Source organism: Prinia subflava, chromosome 3 (assembly GCF_021018805.1).
Source record: "Prinia subflava isolate CZ2003 ecotype Zambia chromosome 3, Cam_Psub_1.2, whole genome shotgun sequence".
Lineage (NCBI taxonomy): Eukaryota > Metazoa > Chordata > Aves > Passeriformes > Cisticolidae > Prinia > Prinia subflava.
This window is the reverse complement of record NC_086249.1, coordinates 94298133-94321480: the sequence shown is the minus strand read 5'-3', so window position 1 is coordinate 94321480 and position 23348 is coordinate 94298133. Positions and strand designations below refer to the sequence as shown.

Here is a 23348-nt window from a genome sequence, read left to right as displayed (position 1 = left end):
TGCTTTATTCATACCTTTTTCTTACATTTGAAAAAATGAATCATTCTATAAGACACAAATATATATATATTTATATGTAAGGACTGATACCGTTCAGGATAGAGCAGTCCTGTCCACTTTGAGAGCAGTGACAAATCTGTAGTTTTCAACACTATCGTCGTGTAACTTTTAGGTATTAGTAATACAGGTATTTCCAGTTAAAGACAATTCTCATTTTTATGGATGTATCAACTGTTTTGTACAGGGCACCTGTTCTGGTATCAGTTATTACCTGTTCTGGTATCAGCGGTTGGAGGAGCGTTGAGCTGAGCTTGCTCAGTGTTTGGGAGCAGGTTTTTGTATACAGATGTTGTGATGCAGTGACCTTTCAGACAGATGGTTCAAGCTATTTTAGTTTCTGTGAAATGCAGTTACAGGTTCTGGCACACTTAGAGTGAAGAAAAACCACACTGAGCTGAGGCGTGATCCAGGCTGAATTTTGTAAATTTGGTTGTGACGAGTTCCGGTGCTTCTACAGCCCTAATGACCACAATGATACAAAGTTCTGCTGCTGCCAAGGGCTGATTCAGATTGCTCCCAGATAGCAACATGGGCAGAGATTGTCCAGGAGCTGTCCTGGTCGGCTCTGTGCCCCCAAGAGCTGGAGTGTGAGCAGCTTTCAGGAGTAGCCAAGTTTTAATTTCTGGAGTTCTGGCAGTGTGGTTCCTCTGACTGGTGGTGATTGGTAAGCTCCTAAACTCCCTTCTCAAGTAATCCAGTGCTTTTGGAATTCTCAAAATGGATTGGGTGAAGTCTTAAACTTGAACATACCACTGTGTTTAAGATAAATTGTTTCCCAGATTTAATGTACTAGTTACAAAGGATTTTAGATAAAACACATGGAAACTGGATGTATTTCTTTGTTCCCTATGTTTCCAATTTTTGTAGCCGTGGGAAGTTTTGATAGCCACTGGTTATTGATCTGTCTCCCATGATGTCACTCCTGTTGGTGTGTGTGAGGGATTATGATGAAAAATGGTGGACAAAATTTAAAATTTTTAGTTTTAAACCATGTAAACAAAGGTTTAATTTGGGGGATAGATTACTTATACTATGTATGTTATAGTTGCATTTTTACTCAATACAGAACACTGCTTTCAAAGGCCCAGCCTTCAGCTATGTCTGCAGTTGTGAATGTTTGCTAGTGTGTTCCAATACTTGTTGTATTTTCATATGTGTGTGTAACATTTGACTATAGAGAAATGTCTTCTTCCTGCAGAAAAGCGTGTTAACAAAACTAGGGCCAAAGAATTCTGCTCTAGACAGCCTTTGCTGTGCACCTCACCAAATAAAGCATGCATAGTGGCTTTAACATTTACATTTAAATGCGTGCATTTGGTGGATGGAAGAGATTGTTGCATTTTAAGCTCTATTTTAGTACTTTGTGTAACTGAAGCATGGTTCTTTGAAATATCTTTATGTTGTAGCTCCTAGATACTAGTGTTTTATAATGTGAAAATTTGTTGTTCAGCTTGCCCACAAAGGTGATTTCTTAGAATATCTATGTGATAGGTAAAATGATCAACTACTCCATATTCAGTAAACAAAACAAATCTTGTTGGTTCTGTCTCAGCATCCCAAAGGAGTTACTAAGGAACACCAGTAAAGGAAAGCAGACATTTACCTTTGAGCTGGTGTGCTAGGCTAGGTATTGTCAGTACTTTCCTAGAACAATAAATTTCTGTCCCTAGAAAATGCATATAACCTTACATATTACATAAAGACACATATTCAAAGGGCCCTTTTTCAGGTAGTAGTGTTTTTGGAGAGATTTTAAATCCACAAGGGCATGAGTATTCTATAACTTCTCAATAGCCAGGGCATTTAGACTCCATTTCTTCTGCTTGTGACTAAGAGCCTCAGACACCCTGAGGAAGAAGGTTCTCCTTGTTTAGCAAGAAAAAGCAGTCTGGAGTAGGGTTTTCAGACTTCCATTACAGCTGCAGAATAAAGACGAGAAATCAGTGTTCCAACTAAGTGGTTTTACTGTCACAGCACTGGAGAATCTAATGCATTGTGTGCTAAAAGAGGAAAAAATGTAAGGGACAGCTAATAAGGTTAAATGCATTTCTTGTTTGGCTTTCCAGCAGAGTCTTACTTCCTGTGCTGCATTGCCCTGATCAGCTCTAATATGTGCAGAACAATGACAAATGTCAATGTACATTGCCCCCCACCTCCCCTTCATTGTTTATACATTGGAATTTTTTTGTTCCAGTTTTCCTATAGACCACTGCAGGCTCCATGTCTTCTTTTGGATTAAGTGTGCTGCTCTGATTTGCATGCATGAAGAAAATCTAACTGAATTTTCCATTTTTATTGGAAATATGGAAAAAAAATCATTATGTATTGTCCTCTGGGAAATAACTGCAGCATTTGAATAGTGCTTAGAATTACATCAAAGGTTGCAAGTGTGTGTGTGGGAGGAATGGCATAGCTTTAGAAAAATTACTTGGTTTGAGAGTATTTTGTATTGCTTTTTTTAATGTTTAAACTACCACATTGCTGTTTGCTTTTGACGGAGGAGGTTAGCTTTAGAAATGAAGATTTTTACCAGTTAAGCATAATATGCATTTAATTATCTACTTTCCCAGTTTTTGTGCTATTTTAACCCCTTTGTGTATTTGCACTGGCAATACATTTTTTTATTTTAAAGAAAAACTTATTTGCTGATAATGTATATGGCTTTATGCCAATGAAAGGATATTTACTCCTTTTATTTAATGCAGGAAGACAAGTAATCCTTTTATTTTTCATTCATAGAATTCTGAAGCTTTTTTAGATGGTGTAAGGAGAAGTCTTAACTGGTTTTGTGTCTCCTTAAGTAATCCATTAAATGCTCATTGCTGTTTAGGAGGAAAAATATGTTGATGTTGAAAACTGTAGATTTACTTAAAGTAATACCAGCAGGAATGTGAAAAGGATTAAGTGATTTAAACACCCACATTTTAAAAACATTCAGAAATAATAATTTCCAAGTGTTGAACTCTTTGTTACTATTGTGGAGATTTGTGGCTGACTCAGTGTTTTAAATACTTTTTATGGAATAGCCAGTTGTAGGGAGGTGTAAAAATTTGAGCCACCTAAATATAGGTGGGTTTTATTTCTCAATATTTCAGTGATTGCTGCCTTGTTAGATTTAAAATTCAAAGGATAATAACATATACATAAATTTTTGTGTGTGTGTATATTTGTATTATTTCTATTTAATCAAAATAAAAAGAAGGTAGCAAAAAAATCCCCACATCGTTGCAGTGTCTGTGCAAAAGCAACACAATCTCAGATTGACAGACTAGCTGAGGTTGTGAGGGAACTCTGGAGATCATCTGGGCCACCTGCAGGGCCACCTAGAGACAGGTGCCCAGGACTTTCTGGTGCTGGGTTTTGTTTTTGGTTGGTTTGGTTGTTTTGTTTATAGTGGTTTGTTTTGTTTTTTGGGGGAGGTTGTTAGTTTGTGTTGAGTATTATTTACTCAACTATTTGTTTAGATCCTTAAAAACAAGACTGGAGATGCATCTACCATGTCTGTGCTTAACTTCTCTTTCAACCTTTCCTTTTTGCTTCTTTGAGGGTAGTGAAAGAGGCCTTTCTTTTAGGGCCATCCTGTGTACAGGTTAATTTATCTGCTTTTATTTGTGGAGTACCAATAATGTAATCACCTTTCTCAAGGTAAGGGCAAAGATCCTCCTGTGTGTTTGGAGCTTGGTGCTGTGGTTTGTCAGTGCTGCTCGGGTACACAGTAATGCACACACTGTTTTGAAGAAATCCCTTCAGCAGGATTACCTGTACGATAGGAGATCCCATTACTTCCAGATGAATATATGTTGCTTCTGGCACCTAGGGAATGTTGCTTCATTTTTTACTTTTTCTGCCCTGATACATTGTTGTGTTATTCTGTTCTCATTCTCACAAATTCCAGCTGTCCTTTCCCATTTTTCACGCTGATCATGGAACTGACGCTGAGCTCAGCTGGTCTAAAGCACTGAAACTTCCACTGTTGGACTGTCTGAGAGTCCTTGTAGCCACTGAATGAATCTCTTGGCTGATTTCAGACAGTGAGAGTTGTTTTAAGTCACTGTATGTTTTATGAAAATGAGTGGCCCATTTAAAGGCAAGTGATCATTAAATCTCTTGAACAGGAAGGACTGAGGTATGAGCTCAGCTGTTATTAAACATCAGAGGACTGGGGATGGGAGGAGAAGAGTTACAAGTGCTCCGATGAAAGACGAAAGTAAGCGAATATTGGTGCTTACCTTTTGATTTGATATCAGAAATCCAGTTAGAAAGCAAAACCCTGTAAAGTCAGGCTTTGTGCTTCCTCTTCAGTTGGTTGCTTCTTTCTGAGGTGATAAGAATTAGTGAAGCGGTTCTTTCCTCTTCTGCTTTTGTGTAAGAATTGGCCACAACTAAGAAAAATATCTGATGGTAATTTTCCTTTCTGGTCAGCATTTGATGTTGAGGAATAAGAGACTCACAATATGAGGTTCCACAGCAGTTTGCATGTTTCTCTTTGTCTTCAGTGACATTGAAGGGAGGGTGCTATCATGGATACTGGTGAGAAAGTGATTGTCGTCTTTGTTCTTTTGTTCCTGCTCTTACTTTCAGGAATTTGAATTCTGTGAGAAGGCCTGTATTGTGATGAACACTCCCAGCACTGACTTTATTGTGCACAGAACCCATCATCACGATTCAACAGTGTGGGAGTGGTGCTAATTCCATGAGGTGTGGCTACAAACACCTACTCACCAGTTTAGTTTTGCACAGACGAAGGGTATCTCCAGTTTGGTTTTCCAGGATATGTGCTGAGGAGTGAAGGAGAGGAGATGCTTAACCACTGCTGAGTCTAATAAAATGCATTCTTGTTACAATGTCAGCAGCCAGAGTGTGGTGCTTTAGGAAGTGGGAGTGAGTGGTGACTGCTCTCTGAGGCTGTGAAACACAGGCCAGCCTGGAGTCACTTCTCAGTCCATATACTTGTCTGAAGTTCTATGATTTTGAGAATCTGCAGGTTTTTCTAATGTGTTGGTATTATTTAGCTTTTCATGTAGGTTACCAATACCAAAACATGTTAGCTTTATTTGTTGTAGGAAATTCAGAGCTAAATGCAACAAATATCTGAGGGAAAGTTGAAGTGTAATTTAAGGTGGGGTGAAGTGGAACAAAAGCAGCTGAACCAATTCTAGTAGTAAATGAATGCCTAATAGGGAAGTTGTTGCTGTTTCTCTCTCTCTTCACAAGTATGTGCCCTGCCCTCTGCATCAGGTTGGTGGTTGTGCCAAACCCCCCAGTGTCAAGTCACAAGTCAGCTCACTGGGAAGCACAAAGATTTCTAGTGTTTGTGTCGTGTGTCTTTTTCATGTCTGTGTCCCCCCCCGCTTTTAGTTTGTTTTTTAGTCATGTTTATGAGTTGAATTTACTTTTTGGAGAAGCCAAATGAGCCCCAAAAATGGCTCAAAGTAGGCAGCAGGAACTCAGGTCCCGGAATGTGACAGAGGAGGAGAATGCAGCGTGCTGTGGTCCTTTGATGAATTGTTAATTGGTTCAAGCTGCCTCGTGCAAATTCACGCTTCCCAAACCCAAGGAAGTTGAGCAACATTTAGAGGAATTTCTGGATTTTGAACAGGTTTTCATGTTGACTATTGAATTGACTTCAACAGGGTGGGATCCTGCTACTCTTAGATTTTTTTTGTTTATTTGCAGTTTAATTATAGCTTGCATGTAAGTAACACTATATCTGCAAATGCTTGATGAGCAGTTAAGCTTCACTAAGCCCACTATACAGGATATTATTTTTGTGACTTATTCTTGTCAGTGCTTCTTGTTGCCTTAGTATTTTGCACTTCATAGATCTCATAACTTAATATGAATTACTATAGTAAGAAATGGGGGGGACATGATGGGACTGTACAGAAGTGAAAACAGAAGTGAAACACACAAATAGTATCTGTGAAAATGTTCATTTCTCTATAAATAACTTTTGAGTAAATTGACACAGATTTTAAAGCATAATAAATTTTAGGTTTTTTTATATCATACCATGTACTTATCTACCGAAGCTTGTTTCTGAAGTTAAGGAAGTTTGGCTTCCTTTTTGAGACCTTTGATATTCAAGAGTGAGTGTTTTATTGTTCCTCTGGGATATATTCTTTAGAAAGATTGACTGAGGGAAAGGAAAAAAACCATGACAACGTTTTTAGTTCATTATGTGACCATGAATTAACTTGGAGTAAGGAATCATTTTGGCAGTATTGCAGAGTTATTTTTGTTCATTACCCTGTCTTTAAAATGAGAATATTTGGTTTGGGGAGAAATATTTAAAGTTTGTGTTTTAAGTTATTTCCTAAGTTGATTTTTCAGATGGAGAGAAAACAGAAAGGATGGTGAAGACTTTTAAGTCCTAATCAAAGCAGTCTCAGTTAGGATTTATCTGATCAGGAAGGGCTTGTAATATGTTATTAGAAATTATGATTTATTTTTATTTTTATTTATTTTTTTTCTTCCCCCCAGGTGATTCATGGCAGGGGACGTGGAAGGGTTTAGCTCCTCCATCCATGACACCAGTGTCTCTGCAGGATTCAGAGCACTGTATGAGGAGGGATTGCTTCTTGATGTCACACTTGTCATTGAAGACCACCAATTTCAGGCCCATAAAGCACTGCTTGCCACCCAGAGTGATTACTTCAGGATTATGTTCACAGCAGACATGCGAGAACGAGATCAGGACAAAATCCATTTGAAAGGTCTGACAGCTACAGGCTTCAGTCATGTCCTCCAATTCATGTACTATGGAACTATTGAACTGAGTATGAACACTGTTCATGAAATCCTTCAGGCTGCCATGTATGTCCAGCTTATAGAGGTGGTAAAGTTTTGCTGCTCTTTTCTCTTAGCTAAAATCTGCTTAGAAAACTGTGCAGAAATTATGAGACTTCTGGATGATTTTGGTGTAAACATCGAAGGAGTCAGGGAAAAACTGGATTCCTTTCTGCTAGAGAATTTTGTGCCACTCATGTCCAGACCTGACTTCCTTTCATACCTGAGCTTTGAGAAGCTCATGTCCTACTTGGATAACGATCACCTGAGCAGGTTTCCAGAGATAGAGCTGTATGAAGCTGTGCAGGCCTGGCTGCGCCATGATAGAAGACGCTGGAGACATACGGACACCATCATTCAGAACATCAGGTTTTGTTTGATGACACCATCCAGTGTTTTTGAGAAGGTTGGTGCATTTGAAAAGCAATAGGCAGGATTCATCATTTAGCTAGGGCAGCATGCCATTAAATAGGTAAGATTCCTGAAGCCATGAGAAGGAACAAAATGATAGCATTCATTTTTCTAATAAAGAAAAGCATAGAAGGCAAACATCTAGAAGTGTTGTCTTTGGTTATTAGACAATAATACCTACAGTGGCTGGAGAACAGGTATGTTTGCAGTACATGTTTATACGTGACTTTATATGGAAAAGACCTTTTGAAATAAGGTCACTTGTATCTAGTTTGATTTCAAACGTTCTTAACTGTTTTCTACAAGTTGCTTCTTGCTTTGCAGAGGCTTTAGGCCTGCACATATTATGTGGGGTATATGTTATGATGATTGTTATCAGTATAATCAAAAATAGTGACTGTAGATCTTAGGTGACTTAAGTACAGGAGAGGGTTATTTATAAGTGAAAACCAACATCTGCTCTTAAATCTGCAGAGTGTTGTTGGTGTTGTATCTTCAGTGCTTGTGCTATTACACAGCAGTTGGAAGGAAGCCCTGGTCCTGCAAAGTTACACATACACTTGGTTGTATGCAAGATACAATACAATCAAAAATTATTGATGGTATCAAATGTAACGATTTAAATATCAGAGGATTCTGTAACAGGTGGTTTTATAGTTCAGCTTTCATTGTATCTAGTAAAAAGTTAAAAGAGAACTTGCCTTTTCTACTTTTCTTTTGAAGAGCAGACAAAACGTTTACTAGTTCTTGAGAATCTCTGAATATTTGTACATTGAATTTGAATATACAGTAGAGGATCACAATACTTTGTAAGCAGTTCTCTTACAGGCCAGTAACAGTGTTCAGGTTAGAAATTACTTGATCTGTGCTGTTTTAACAATGTTAATTTTGTGTTATAAGATACAGCTTCACCTGTATTTTTCACCTCTCAGCAAATTCATAGGAGTTCAGACCCTATTTACACTTTTTACAAATTAATTTCCCATATATTTTTTTCTAGTGAATATACAGACAAGGTTGTATTGGTTTGGGTGGTTTTAAGGGCCACTGGATCATCCAAGGAGTAATTCTTATACTTACTTGTATTTCAGATTATAAGAGCTATTAGTTACTTCAGACTAGTGAATTTTTATATTTAGGATTTTTTTCTCTGTGTGTGAACTGAGTATAGGAAGTAATAATACATAAAATATATTTATGATGCTGTATTAGACTATAGACAAACAAAATAAATACTTAAACATGTTTTAGAGCACTAATGTAATGTTTATATTGGGTTAAAACATTTTTAACTAGTAAGAGCTGAACTCTGCAGGATACTGTGTAGTGTCTTGTTTTAAATAGCACTTCTGCCGTATTATTACATCATTTAAGCCCTTCAGTAATAAAAATTCAGAACATGTTTTTTTGAGGTTAATCTAATAAGGCAGGATTTTTGTGAGTCTGCTTCAGCCATATAAGTTTCGGGGATGCAAGCTCAAGCATCAAGCTGTCTTCAGTTAAGTTCTCTAAGTGCCAGTTAAGGTATATGTTGTTCTTCAGCATTATATTTGGGTATAACTTCTGGAGTTGGTTTTGATATTGTTGGTATAAATCCTGTATGCAGTGCTTCTCATGTTTTATCTTGAAGGTTACCAAATGGCCCAATAGGCACAGCTTCAGGAGAGAAGTTGTTTTCAGCATATACCTCCATGTAAAAGCTTTCTCTGGCAATACCCTTTCTGTTAATTGTATGTGGGAGCAGAGAAAAGCCAGTGCAGATTCTGGAGTGAGACAGCTCAGCAGAGGGAAGCAGAGCTAATGATGTCATTTGTTACTGCAGCTAGGAATGTATTTGTGTTCTATCCTGGCTAGGGAGTATGAAAGTTATCCAGCAGGACAAGTACAAAGGACAGCTGCAGTTGGAGCCAACATCAGAATATAGAACACTCTATTTTTTTAATAAAAGAGCATGTCTGTTCATTCTTCTGGCAGTAACTTGGGGAGAGCCTCTTCTTTCTTCTCCTTGTAGAATGGGGAAATAGTGGTAAAACTCCCTTTTCTGGAGATCCACAAACAGAATCCCCCCTTTTCCTGAAGCCAGCACATACTGAATGCATGGGTGTCCCAAATACAGTCTGAGGCTGACTCTTCCAGTTCACCAAACTCTGTATTTGCTGTACACTGGCTGGCTTGTCATGTACTTCTGTATAATCTTTCTAATACACATTTCTGTCACTGTAGGATATAAATAACTCATATAACTTAACTTTGCAAGTCATGGTAAGGACACTTTTGTCCTCTTAAGCCATTCTGTACCTTAAATCATTTTTTGGAGAGGTGTACAATTCCAAAATTTAATCAGTGAGTCTAAATCAATACCTGGAGGCTGATGTGTATTTAGAGTGCACAAGTGAAGGCACAGTGTGTTTGCTTACTGCAGACTGTCCTGGAAGAATGGTTTCTGAATTATGAGTAGGTACTCCTTTTGTTCCTCAGACCTTAAGGTACATGCAGATGTATGGGAGGAAATGGAAAGATAAATCTAGTAAGGATTTAGGGAATAGTTAGAAAGTAAAGGCAAAGTGTTAGGGGAAAAGCACAAGTTTCACTGTCCATGTTGTGCTTTCCTTTTTTATGAAACATATCCATGGCTCTGTTAAGTCTTGAGGAAGTTTGGAGATAGAAGTTGGAATGCCTTTCACATGAATCACTGAGTTAATCTCTGTTACTGGAGGCAACCATGTTTGGTTTCATCCCTGATTTCCCTGAAATACACTGTTTAACCTCCATTTAGTTTCTGTGTACTACTTGATTGCTTGATATGTTGTTTTGAAATCTCTGTCCTTAAAACCCAGGGGTTTTTTATGTCCAGTCTGTAAGGTTTGTTATGACTAGCCTATGCTGATTTATTAATTGCCAGCTTAAATCAAGAATTTACTGATCACTAGATTCATCAGCTTCTGCTGTAGAGGTGGGATGAATAGCACATTATCTTTGAATATCTGCTATCCTGTTCCTAGAAAATAGTAATTTTTGAGAAGATGTCATTGTAGTTTTATGTTACTATGACTACCTTTCATAAATGTGTTGAATTTCTTTTTTTCCACATTTATCTCCATGTCTAGGAGTACATATGTGTCTACTTAGACAATTTTGTTTGCTGAAGCACAGAATAAGAAGTGTGGGTGAAGTTAGGGGCCCCTCTTATTGTAAATAGGTGCTGTGCTTAGTATTTTTGGGTGTTAGGGTTGCTGTTGATTTAAATAGCTTTGCTAGCGGTATTTGTTACGTGCAGAGCTTTTTAATTGTGGCGTATAGATTGTTGACTCCATTCTAATTTGAGAGATCAGATTGAGTTAGACTCCAGCTTGACTTTGACAATTTCTTTTTCCAGCTTCCAAAAATGAGCAGCTGAATAATCAATTTGAGGGCATTATCCTTGCTGCACAGAGGCTGTGTCTTCCTATGGTTAGGCTGAAAACGCTTAAATGATTTTTATTCTTGCAGAATAGCCCTTCACTGGTACTGAGCAGTTCACATACCAGCTTATAATTGTGCTTAGAATATGGCCAGAGATAAAGAGATGTGATAATAATAAGGATCCTTGTTAGTGGAGTTGATGGATATTTAGTTTTGTCCAGGTTAATCTCTAGTAAAATAAGTTTGGTGGGGGTTTTTTGAGTAAGAATTTGGTCTTTAGAAGTGTGATACAGATGCCATCATTGTTCACTGGAAAGGTGGAACATTGCTTCTCAGTACTCCTGCTAGCTGAGTTTGAGTTGCATCACACATACAGAATTGGCAGGCTTAGTAAACTTAAGCATAATAAGTTAGAATCTTCCAAACAGTTCTGTTTACATGACTAGAGATGATAAAGTGACATTATGAGCCATTGAGATTTTTCTCTGCTTTTGTTTGTGTTTGGGATTTTTTTCCAGTTCTACAGAAGGAAGTAAGGTAGTATCCACTCCATATAATAGCATACTAAAATTTAATTACCAGATGCACAAATAATAGCTGTTTAGTTTGGGCAGTTCAAAAGAAGCCTTTTTTTCTGGTTTTGAAAGCTTTTTCTTACAAACCTAAGTAACAAAAACACAAATAGAGCAGTAGCTGTAGATGGTTGTATGAGGAAATTTTTTTTAAAAAACACTATATACTGAAGTCAAACATGTTACAGGATATTTACCTTGCATTTTATTGCTCTTCCTGCAGTTTATTCATTAGCATAATTTTTTTGGGGGAGGGGGAGAGTTGATGGACATCATGTGAGACACAGCTGATCTTTTGTAGGGGTAACTTTTCAAATTAGAAATTAATGGCTTAATTTTTTGTTTTACTTCTTCATATAATATAAGTGGAAGATTCAGGGACTTCCGTAGCTGCTACAATTAGAAAAGCCTGCATTCAGAACAGCAGAAAAATAGGCAATGATTAATCACTGCATTAATTTGGAAAGCCAGCACTTCTTTATGGAGTGTTTCACTGATTTAAAATGAAGAAGAGAAAATGCATTAAAGCTCAAATTTAGTGTGACTGGAGGGATGCCCTAGGGGGTGAATGGTTTAATTATTTTTACATCTTTTATTATGGAATAACACATTTGGTTTTGTTTATGCTGTTCTCACTCTGTGTGGCTGAAAGTCTGACTGTGAACCATTGGTAGTTCATATGTTGGGACAGTTCTCATTCTCCATCTCTGGAGATCTTGTGGAAACTCCTACATTAGGCTGTGTCCCAGTATAACCTCTTTAAGAAGGTTTTCTCCAGAAAATGAAGAAAGAATTGGAAAAAAATGTAAAGAATGTAAAAAAAGTCACATGAGCAAACCTTTAGCACTTGGATTAAATTCCTTTTTTGACAGTATGACTGGGGTTGATAAGGAAGTCCAACTTAAAATGCCTTTGAGACCCTTCAGCAAGATAACAGAACATTTTAAAGAAAGACTTCAAAAATGCTTTGAAGCATTTATATATTTTTCTAAACTCAGAGTTGGTGATGTACTCTTTAAGAATGCACATTTGTTTTACTTCAGGGTTCGTGACAGTTGCTGTACATTTCCATCTGTTTTGCCGAAATCCGTGTGTTCTGTTGGAGTGTTGGTAATTACGGACACATTCCCTCCAGAGCTTCTCCATTTGAGCTTAACAGGAAAATTGGTCTGTTGATAAGCACTTTGATATTTGCTGATCAGCTTCTTGTTGCTACTTACAGGTAGTGACAGAGCCTGCTTTTGAAAGCTGAGGGCTTTCCTTCTGCCTGTTTTGGGTGGCAGAAATTCCTGCAAAAGGCCATGGGCTTTCATTTACTGACATTCACAACTTACAGTTGTTTTAAATACCAAACTGCCTAAATTTTAATGCTTCTCTTTTTTGATTATGTATACAAGTAATGAAAATTACTGTAAAATTATTTGAAAATGTAGGCAGAGGGGTTTTTTTCCTAGGGGCTGAACGGGGCTTTCAAATAGTTCTGGAACATTTCATAGTGTGTGACTGAAAATGGGCCAAATGACCTGCATTTGCTTTGTTTTCATTTGCATCAAGCAGGTGTGAGCAGTCTGTACTTTCCTATAGGCATATCCTAACATTCATCTTGGACCATCACTTGAGCATCAGGGGAGGCACTGCTCCTGTATGGCAGAGGTTATGGCAGAGGTGAAAGATAAAACAGGGATATTTTCCCTCAATAGCCAAGTCTAGGAATGCTCTGATTGATTACCTTTTCTTACCAGTCGTGAGATAGTCAGTCACTCTTGTTTTGTGGGATTTTTTTTCTGCATATTGTAAGAATAGCTGGTGCTTGTGTATTTTCACATTTAGCTCTTCAAACTTGTGCTTGTTGAAGCTTCCCCATGAACTTCACAGAGGGGTGTTAATAACTGGAAGTTGCATTTGCTCCTTGATGTCTTTTTCATTTAAGGTGAGAGCTTGAGGCTTTCCTTTGACATGAGTGCCTTTGTCAAGGTAAGCAGTAGTAAACTAATAGATTGATTCCCTGGTCTTGAGGGTCTCTCTGGAATTCAATACTCCTTGTTGCCTTTGGCATGGTCCCATGAGGTGAGATTTAGGCTATGTGAAAGAGTAAAGTGATGAGGTTTTAGGCTTATTTTAATTCCAGTTTCTGGCTGGCATTCTAGATCTAATAACAGAGTTGTAAATGTTGAGGGAGAAAGAACAACGTTTTCCATCTCTGCCAGGCTTTACTGGTATGCTTCACATTGTAAGCATGTTGATCCCGTTGTCTTGCATAATTATCCAAGAAAACCTGAACTGCATATAAGTGGAACAAAGATAATTTATATTTTTATTTCATTCCAAAGAGGAGAGCTCCGGTTTGGGAATACCTGAAGTAGTCCTTCTGGTTTAGGATTTAAAAGTTCCTTTTAAGGCTAAAGTAGCCCAGCCATAATTCTTTGTTATTTTAACTTCCTTTTTCGTGTTTTGTAACCTTTATATGTTACCATTTTTCCGTGCTGTGGTTCCCTGTGCCAGCATATTTTCTGTAATTTATGTTCAGTCTTTTCAGTCAGGCAAGGTATATGGTTTATTCTAACAAATACCATATGAGTAGATCTGTCTTTGTATGAAATACTCTTTATTTGCAACAAGAAAATAGAGCTGTTGTTCCCAGTAGAGTTGGGCTTACTGCGGGTTTTCTGTAAATACCATACCCGAGTAAACCTTTTTGCTCCAAAATCACTTCTAGTAAAAAGTAGAAAGGAGCTGAACTTTGCTGCAAGAATAGTGGATGTGATCAGCATGTGACCATCCTCCTTTTTTTCAAACAAAGATAATTTGAACTTGTCAGAATTAAAGTGGAGGAAAGAAAAAGTGTAAATAAAAACGTCAAGTCACTATCACTCTTTGAGCTATGCATTGCTTTACAGTAGTAGGTTAGTATTCAGCTTTTCTTTTTTTAGGAAATCTGGTGTTTCAAACTGTCTCAAATTGTGTTCAATAATAACAGTTCAAAAGATTCTTTTAAAAAATCATTCTTTGACAGAATGTCTTAATTACTACAGAAGGGAGGGATCTTTAACAGATGGCTCACAAAATTTTAATGGTATTTGTGTTTGTAGAACAAGCAGCTACTTTATTCACAAGGTATAAAGAACATTAATTTCCTAATTGCTTTCCATATATGTCAAAATTCATACCACCACCCCTGAGGCATTTGTTCTTTGGGACAGAGGATAGGAGAAGGTGGGGTAAGATACTTAAAAATAGTAGCTCCTGGTGTTACCTTGTGATCACTTGAAATTTCAGAGCGGCCTCAGACTTTTTCAGAGCATTGCTTCTTATTTAGAGCTGGTAGGTACTGAAGGCTTTCAGACTGTTTGAAAGCAATCCAATTTTATGTGAAAGAAACTGGGGTTTAGGATCAAATCTGGTGGAGGATTTGTGGATTTGGCAACATCTAGCAGGTTTTTTTTGTTTTAGAAGTGTGATTCAGAATGCTGTGTTACACCAGACTGTACAGGAAGAGTGAGGCCTCTGAAGAGATTCCCACGGTGAGCTGAGGACTGCCTTGAGCTAGATTAATTAAAATGTTCAAGGCAGGGATGTGTTTTGGAATGCTCTCAGGACCAGCCTCAGGCACTTAAATTGGCTTAAATAGTAGGAAGGGTCCCAGAAAGGAGTTCTTATTTTCCCCTGTGCTTACAACTCCGATAAAATTGAGCAGGGATGGCTCCTAGGTTGTAACTCTCATGTGGGAAGTGGAAGTTCAAACCTGTCTCTGCAATTTGCCTAAGAAATGCAGAACCAAAGGATTATAGGTGGGGATGTTTCCTTCTTGTATTAAGGGCATGTGTTAACATGTGGAGACTCGCAGAGGGGAAACCATAAGGGCGTCATCATGATGAGTGGTTGGTGCCAGCACAGATTCTGAAGGAAAGCAATTGGGTGCCTTCCCTTCCCACCCCATGGCAATTAAATAGCTCTGTGAGCAGAGCCTAGCATTTGAGAGTTCGGGCTCCATTTGTGAGAATTTAGGGGAAAAAAATGACTACAGTAGACCTTGGTAACTACAGAATGGGTGTGTAGAGTGTCTTTGAAACCCAGGTGAAGATGGAATTTTTAATTCGAGTACTTTAAAGATTAAGCAGAAGATGAATAGAAGCTTTTTTCAGGAGAAGGAATAATGTTTTTTAGGCTTGAGGATTTCAGTTGTGTCTAATTCCAGCATAAATTCTGCATGTGATTATTCTGCTGAAAATGTTAGTCACTGCTCTTAATCATAAAATTGCCTTCTGGGTTTTGGATAACAATACATCAGTTTAAGCCTTCATGCATAAATGCAATTGCTCTCAAGATTGCCTGAATGAAGCAAAGTAAAATAATCTTCTAATGACACATAGTGATTGAGGTTTTCTGGGTTGTTTCTCTTGGTCAGAATTTTAATATCTTTTAAATGTATTCGTAGGTAAAAACATCAGAGTTTTATCGATACTCCCGGCAGCTGCGACATGAGGTTGACCAAGCCATGAATTACTTTCATAGCGTTCACCAACAGCCTTTGATGGAAATGAAATCCAACAAAATTCGTTCTGCCAAACCCCAGACTGCAGTATTTAGAGGAATGATAGGACACAGTATGGTAAACAGTAAAATTCTTCTCTTGCACAAACCGAGGGTGTGGTGGGAACTAGAGGGTCCTCAAGTACCTTTACGACCAGACTGCCTTGCCATTGTAAATAACTTCGTGTTCTTATTAGGTGGGGAAGAACTGGGGCCAGATGGTGAGTTCCATGCTTCATCCAAAGTGTTTAGATATGACCCAAGACAGAACACTTGGTTACGAATGGCAGACATGTCTGTGCCACGCTCTGAGTTTGCTGTTGGAGTGATTGGCAGGTATGTTTACGCAGTGGCTGGCAGAACCAGGGACGAGACCTTTTACTCCACTGAACGGTATGATATTACTGAAGATAAATGGGAATTTGTGGATCCCTATCCAGTCAATAAGTATGGACATGAAGGGACTGTGCTTGGTAACAAGTTGTACATCACTGGTGGAATTACATCATCTTCAACTTCTAAGCAAGTGTGTGTATTTGATCCCAGTAAAGAAGGGACGGTAGAGCAGCGAACACGGAGAACTCAAGTGGTCACTAACTGTTGGGAGAACAAATGCAAAATGAATTATGCAAGATGCTTTCACAAAATGATTTCTTATAACGGTAAGCTTTATGTCTTTGGTGGTGTCTGTGTGATCCTGAGAGCCTCCTTCGAATCTCAAGGATGTCCATCCACAGAGGTCTATGACCCCGATACCGATCAATGGACTATATTGGCTTCCATGCCAATAGGCAGGAGTGGTCACGGTGTAGCTGTTCTGGACAAACAGATAATGGTTCTTGGAGGCCTTTGTTACAATGGTCATTACAGTGATTCCATTCTCACTTTTGATCCAGAGGAAAACAAGTGGAAAGAAGATGAATATCCAAGGATGCCGTGCAAGCTGGATGGCTTACAGGTCTGCAGCCTGCACTTTCCTGAGTACGTTTTGGAGCATGTTAGACGTTGCAGCTAAAACAGAATGAACAACCCAATCAAATACAAAAGAGCTATACTAATTTGTTGAAAAAAATTACAAACCAGTTGAATTCCTGCGGAGATGTTTCCTTGGGTATAAGAACAACAGCTAAATGCTCAAGAGAAACAGGATGTATGGGGAGTGTACTTACCAAGTGAATTAGAAAAGGTGATATAGTTGGTCTGACCTTGTGAAAGCTTTGTTGTTTTGTTTTTTTTACAGCTCAACCTGTACTTGGGTACAAACAGGTAAAAAGTAACAAAACCAAACCATTTCTGTATTTTATGTTATCTTTTAGATGCTTTTCCCATTAACTGCAAAGTACTCTCAAATCTACTAGGCTTTTTTGTTTTCCCTTATTTAGTTTGGAGAAGAATTTTAACCCTTTTGCATGACTGTTTTCCTGGTTTTGTATAGTGGTACCAATAAGTCTGCCAAAATGCAAATGACACATTTTCTACTAAATTGAAAACAAAGCATTTTTATATTCAAAACACTATTTCTATGCTGCCTTCTATTGTCTGTGTTGTGTTTGTGGGTGAGTAAAAAAAATGTATACACACATGTGCATACACTGTAAAAACTGTATATAAATGCATCTTTTTATGTGCAGTTGCAATATTATATTTTAATTAGTGCACAGATTCAGTCATATCGGTTGAATTTAAGGTATTTCATGAGCTAAATAATTCAAAGTTCTTAAGCAAAACTGGAAGCCTCATTTGGTATCATATTTAGTATATACTGATTGATTCAGTAACCTTAAGCTCTTTATGTTGTTGCTACATAATGAACTGTTGGTTATTTTTTATTTTATAAATTATTTTTTAAAAAGTAAACTCATTTTAGCTGAGTTTCTTTTTGGTTTCAATGTGCTGCCCAGTTTTCTTTTTTTGTTAAAATAGAAAACATCAATAAGCAAATGCTCAGCACTGCTGCAACCCACAGTTATTTTTGGAACTGGATACTGGATATGCTACAGTTTATTGTCAATATTTTCCTTATACTTACACTTCAGTATGAGTACTCATACTGAAGTGGAATAATCTTTTTATTAATATTATTTAATTATTAACTGTTAAGAACTACTGTGTTTTGAAAATACGGAGTTAGATGATTGGTTTGTCAGTATAATTTCTGTTTCTTTTATAAACACCTACACAATTATGGCTACTGACCTTGGAGTGCCTGAATAGAGATGGCTGGTCCAAGAGGGCTCTGGCTATTCCATTGTGTTAACTTGCAGGTATAAATGACAGGAGATTGGTAAGAATTATCTGCCAAGACGTAAGTAATAACAGTAACTGCATTTTGACTATCTTTGTGGATGTAAATTAGCCACTTCTAGAACCTAAAGAAGAGATTTGGGGAAGCTGAGGGCTCACACGTCATTCAGATGCTGAAACATGAGCTGCATGTTTTGTAAAATCTTATGCTGCTGTGTTTCATTTTAAGCAGTGGACTTTACTTTGTATGCAGCAATGCAAAACCACTTTATTCAGCATCTTCCAGTCAGAATTCACTGTAGAAAAGGAATGTACAGTACTCAGGGAGTTCAAAAGAATGCACTTACAAAGGGACCAAAATCACCCTAAATTTTCCATGTTAAAAATACACCTACTTGTGTAAATGAAGTTTGAAATAATAGAGGTTAAAACAATGTGTGAAACTTCTCATATTGTATTCCGGTATCTTTGTAGGAATTATGTTCTGAGTTGAAATATGAGTATTTGGAGCTATATGGCAAGTCAGCAGATTTTTAGCGTTTGTTTATTGTTAGAAATGATTTATTAATTGAGTGTTTTCATATGTTTTAAAAGAAAGAGGGAATGTTTGCCATCATAGCTATACTGATAAGTTATTTACACCAGAAGAGTCTGGACCAAATACTGATATTCAGCCTTCTGATGCAGACTAGTTTGCAGCTAAATTTGTCTTTTTAAATAAGAATTCAGTTTGCTGAATTAGAAATCTAATTTACTCTCTTGATAGCCTAACTTAAAGCAGATGTTGCTTACACTAAAACCTCAGTTTCACTTGAGACTTGTGTGTACATCACCCTACATGGGGAGAGACAAACTGACTCTGGTAGGTGCTGGCTGTACATAGTTCATGGAATATTGGGGCACAAGAGAAAAAAAAACAAGGTTGGGGTTGTTTGTTTGTTGGTTGGGTTTTTGGTTGGGTTTTTGTTTGTTTGCTTGGTCACCAGCTCATTTCTCACTAAGTTAATGGGCAGCAAGCTAATCCTGTATGAGGCACTCTCAAGGGCACGTCACTAAGAGTGCTTCACTTTATGAGGGGCCAGTGCCAGTGTGGGAGCAGCCCTGGCTCTGGCTGTCTGCTGGTCAGCAATCAGATGTTTCAGAGACATGGCCAAGACTTTATTAAAAGTAACGGGAAGGATGGGGGTGTCTCCAGTTCCATTTTTGAGTCTGCATTTAAGGGCCTTCTGAAGCTCTGTGCACTCAGCAACTGCCACTAAATCATTGGTGAGTGCTGACACTTGAAAAATGAAGAACCAGATTGGTTTTGGTGCTCTGCTTTTAAGCTCATATTTATCTTCAGGTGCCCAGTTCTGAAAGATCTTGTTCAGGATTGTAGTAGTAATTGTTCTGTGAAATTATAATTGAACTGTTGGTTTCAGCTTCCCTGAAGCTGTCTCCACTGAGAGGCTGCCTGTAACCTTTCCAGCATTAGCGATGGTTGGAATTGGTTTGGGATTAGAGTGGTAGGGATATGTGAGAATATTTTGTCAATTCACATATCTACTGTGTTTTCATTGTTTCAGACCTGAAATATATAAAGTAGCTTCTGTTCTCTTTTACACTGCAACGGAACTTTTGAGACAGTTACTTTGGTTACTTGGAGGGATTTTTTTCCCAATTGATTTTTTTATGTTTACTTTTAGTATTTAGTTCCAGATAATTTAGTACCTTAATAGGAACCAACCTAAGATGGTTAATGAGAATTGCCTATTACTATCAAATTTTAAGCATTATGGTCAGGTTAAGATGGGTTTTTAAAAACATTTAAATGCCTCTCATTTGTGAAGGAAAAGATAAGTTATGATCTTTGGTTACTAGATTTGGGGGAGGTTCTGCTATTCCCATCCCATAATGGAATACCAGCAAATCTAATGTTACCCGCGTATATAAAATTCAACATATTACTTGCTTTGAAAAGCAAGTGTACTTGCCTTTTTTTAGAAAGGTGGACATAGTGAGCTACAATCTAGGGTTTTGGGGTTTTTTTCACATCTATAGAAAAAAATGTATCAGCTTCATTTCTTAATTTAGCAATCAATTTCAGGAGGAAATTTTCTTTTCAAACAAGACAATGGACAAAAAGCACAGTGTTCCTGTAAAGGGACCGGATACTGCCTGTTCATATTTTACATGCTCCTAGGTCTGTTTTTAGGGGGCAGATTTTTTTTTTTTTAAATAAGTACTGCATAAGGAAGAAATAAGTCACTTTCTGCCACAAAGTGTTGGTAGTTTCATTGTGGGAGGCATCAGCTTAGGAATTTTTTTCCCCTTAATTCAGCTGGAAGATGGCAGACCTTGGTTTTATAGAGGTCCTGCTATTTCAGAAGGCACTGCTAGCAAGTGGCAGCATATGAGCTACCTGGCAACCTGCTTTTATACTACTTTCTTTTTAAAAATGTGGATGCCCTACTTCCTGCAATATGATTGCAGTTCTGTTAGAACTAGCTCTGAGGGTTTGACTCCAATACTTCCCTGGTTCCTGAGATTTGCAGCTATTTATTCTTGAGGCCCTCCTGTCCTAGGATCCCAAGTGCTGCATTTCCTCATGCTTCTAATATGGTAACTACTTGTGTCAGGGATGAAGCTTCACTTGACACTCAGGAAACAAAGACAAAATTCAGCAGATGCAAATTCAAACTGATCTAAGAAACCCCATTGGTTAACTCATTATGTCCATTCTTTAGCAAAGGGAGGGTAAGCGTTGTGGGGAGACACTAACAGTTCTTTAAAATAAACTTCTAGTTTGTGTCAGCCTGCATATGTCAAAGTCTTTTTAGAAGTAGTCCCACTTGTAGAGGTATTTTGCCTTTTTAACATACTTTTCCTTAAAAAGAATAGTGAATTGGGCCCCAGATTCTATTAACACTTCAGACGTGGACTTCACGTATGTGAATAGTCCAATACAAAGAAACAGAAAACTGTGAGGTACTTAAAGGAAAACATGTAAGCACAAGTGTTACTAAGCCTGTGCTTAATAGTTTATAGGATTGGGACCATCAGAGAAAACAGCCCTCCTGCTCTCTTGCTAATAAAAATATATATAGCTGGTGAAGTTACTTGAATAAGCATCTGTCACATGTGGTGGGGTTTACTGAAGGAGAGTGGGAAGATCATAACTGGAAAACACATCATCTATTTAAGCAGAGCTTGCTGGTGTCCTGTAGCTAACATTCTGAGATTTTCATGTTTGTTAAACAACTTAAAGCTGCTTAAAATAAATACTAATGACTACTTCTGCATCTGTATTCTATTTCTGAAAGTTGGATAGTAACTTGAAAATTTCCATTTGTGTGGGTAAATGTCATAAAACACAGTTGTATGTGGCAGGTGGCAGAAAAACTAATTTGTTTGGAGCACAGCTTTCCTGTGTGTCCCTCTACTAATTTTTTTATACTTCTCTAAGTTCAATTTATGTAATCTTTTAAAAATAGCTTTCAGAAATCAATTTGAAATACCTTTGGATTAATATTAAGTTGGTAGCTAGGGGAAAATAATTTCTATTTGCAGATAGTTTTTATTTATGGCTCTGGTAGAAAAATCTTACTGTAAGTCTAGGAAATGAAGTCTCTGTAGGACTGTAAATTTAGCTATATTTAGGGGGGGCTTTTATTACCTCAGTGGGACCCACCTAACTTTTATGTCAGTGTTGGAGCAGGTGAAAGGAAGAGTGAATTATGTTTTTATTTTAAATATTTTTCCCTATATATTGTTATTTTTGTAGATCTTTTAAAATAAATTATTACATGCTGGAGATTGCAATTCCACTATAATATCCCACAATTCCAGTATACAATATCAGATTGTTTGTATTGAAAAGAATGTATTTGATAAGTTAACAGGAAAAGTTATTTTCAAACTGTACTGTGTTTGTGTCTAGCTATTGGAAATACTTTTCCTATAGAAAATTAAAATTATATGTATATGACCTCATATATACATTTGGATTAATTGTCTAATGATTACCCTAGGGCTGCTATAAACTTGTCTAATTTAAGAACTGCCTCTTTTTAACTGCTTTAAAGCATTTTTTGTCTCTTTTTTTTTCCAGAAAGTAATTTTTCCTTGCTATGGATACAGTATGCTCAGACTTGCATATGTGCTTTGTTTGGGTTTCAAGCTGAAAAAAAATGTATAAAATGTGTATAAAGAAAATTGTAAATAAAATATTTTTAATCTTTAAACACTCTTGTGTAAACTTTGTAATACTCAAAGATGTAGTGGACCTGGGTTATTTTCTCCAGGACTTCAGAGATGACTCAGTTAAACAAAACCTGAGTTTTCTTCAAAAACTGTCTTGTTGCAATGTTTATGTAAGATTTTGTTCACGCAATCCCATCAAGTTGGATGTGCTTATATAAGCAACTTCAAGCTCTTCTCTTTAGCTGTATTTTATAGTCTCCCCAGTGTTGATTGCTGTAGTGTGTTTATCTGTTCACTCTGCATTTCAAGGCTGAAGGAATGTTTGGAGTTGGTTGCTGCATTTGCCCCCAGTGTGAAGTTTTGAATTCAAACTGCCCAGGCTGAGCAGGCAGGGCAGCCTCTGGTGCTGGTCAGCAGGAGAGGCCATTCCCTGCTGTGGGTACTGGGGATGGAGCGCTCCCACACGAGGTGTGCTCAGCACACCCTTGGAGCTCAGAGTGCCACAAGGCCAAGAGACACTTCTTCACATTTCCTGGAACTGCAAGGGGAAACTTCATTTCAGGATTAAAGTGTTGGACCAGCATTCAATGCCAGCGAGGGGGAGCAGGGTGGGAGGGCAGGTAAAACAGGTTATAATCCTATTTTCTCAAGCAGTCTGATGAAAGCCTTCCTTGTCAGTCCATTGCCACACTTTTCCTTTCTCTGCCACTATTTTGTCAAGTCTCTCTCAGATCAAAGCCCCTGGTTTAAAAGTCTGCTGTCAAGAATGTTTGAAAATAACTGTAAAAATATTTTTTTCAATAATGAGTTCCAAAATAGCATTTTAGTTTTATTTTAATAATTCAAATTACTTCAAAGTAACTTTCCCCATCCCCCTTTCCTTCCGCTCCATTTTTAGTAACTTTTCTTCATCTTACACAATGTACTGTTTAATGGAAGAATGCTGTGGATGAATTAAAGGGAGGAAGGGCCACTTATAATTGTGATATATCCCCATTTTGAGTTCAAAAGGAGACCAGATGCAGTGACTGATACAGTGGATCAGTGGAGAAGATGACAATCATTTCACGCTGTAAATATTACTTACATTTCTTTTTATTTGCCTTTTTAATTTCCCTTCTCAGTGAGCCAGGCTGAACTTTTGGCAATATCTTTTTC

General features: G+C 37.6%; 1 protein-coding gene across 9 annotated transcripts in view; it reads left to right on the top strand.

Annotated features, from left to right (window-relative positions):
- Positions 1 to 22231, top strand: part of KLHL15 (kelch like family member 15) — a 28107-nt gene extending 5876 nt beyond the window's left edge. For all 9 annotated transcript variants that reach the window (XM_063392971.1, XM_063392970.1, XM_063392967.1 and 6 more), the window contains 2 exons: positions 6544 to 7255; positions 15670 to 22231. In XM_063392971.1, coding sequence (XP_063249041.1) covers positions 6551 to 7255; positions 15670 to 16779 — 1815 coding nt within the window. In that variant the 5' untranslated portion in view covers positions 6544 to 6550 and the 3' untranslated portion in view covers positions 16780 to 22231. The remainder of the gene's footprint in view (positions 1 to 6543; positions 7256 to 15669) is intronic.
- Positions 22232 to 23348: the final 1117 nt, after the last annotated feature.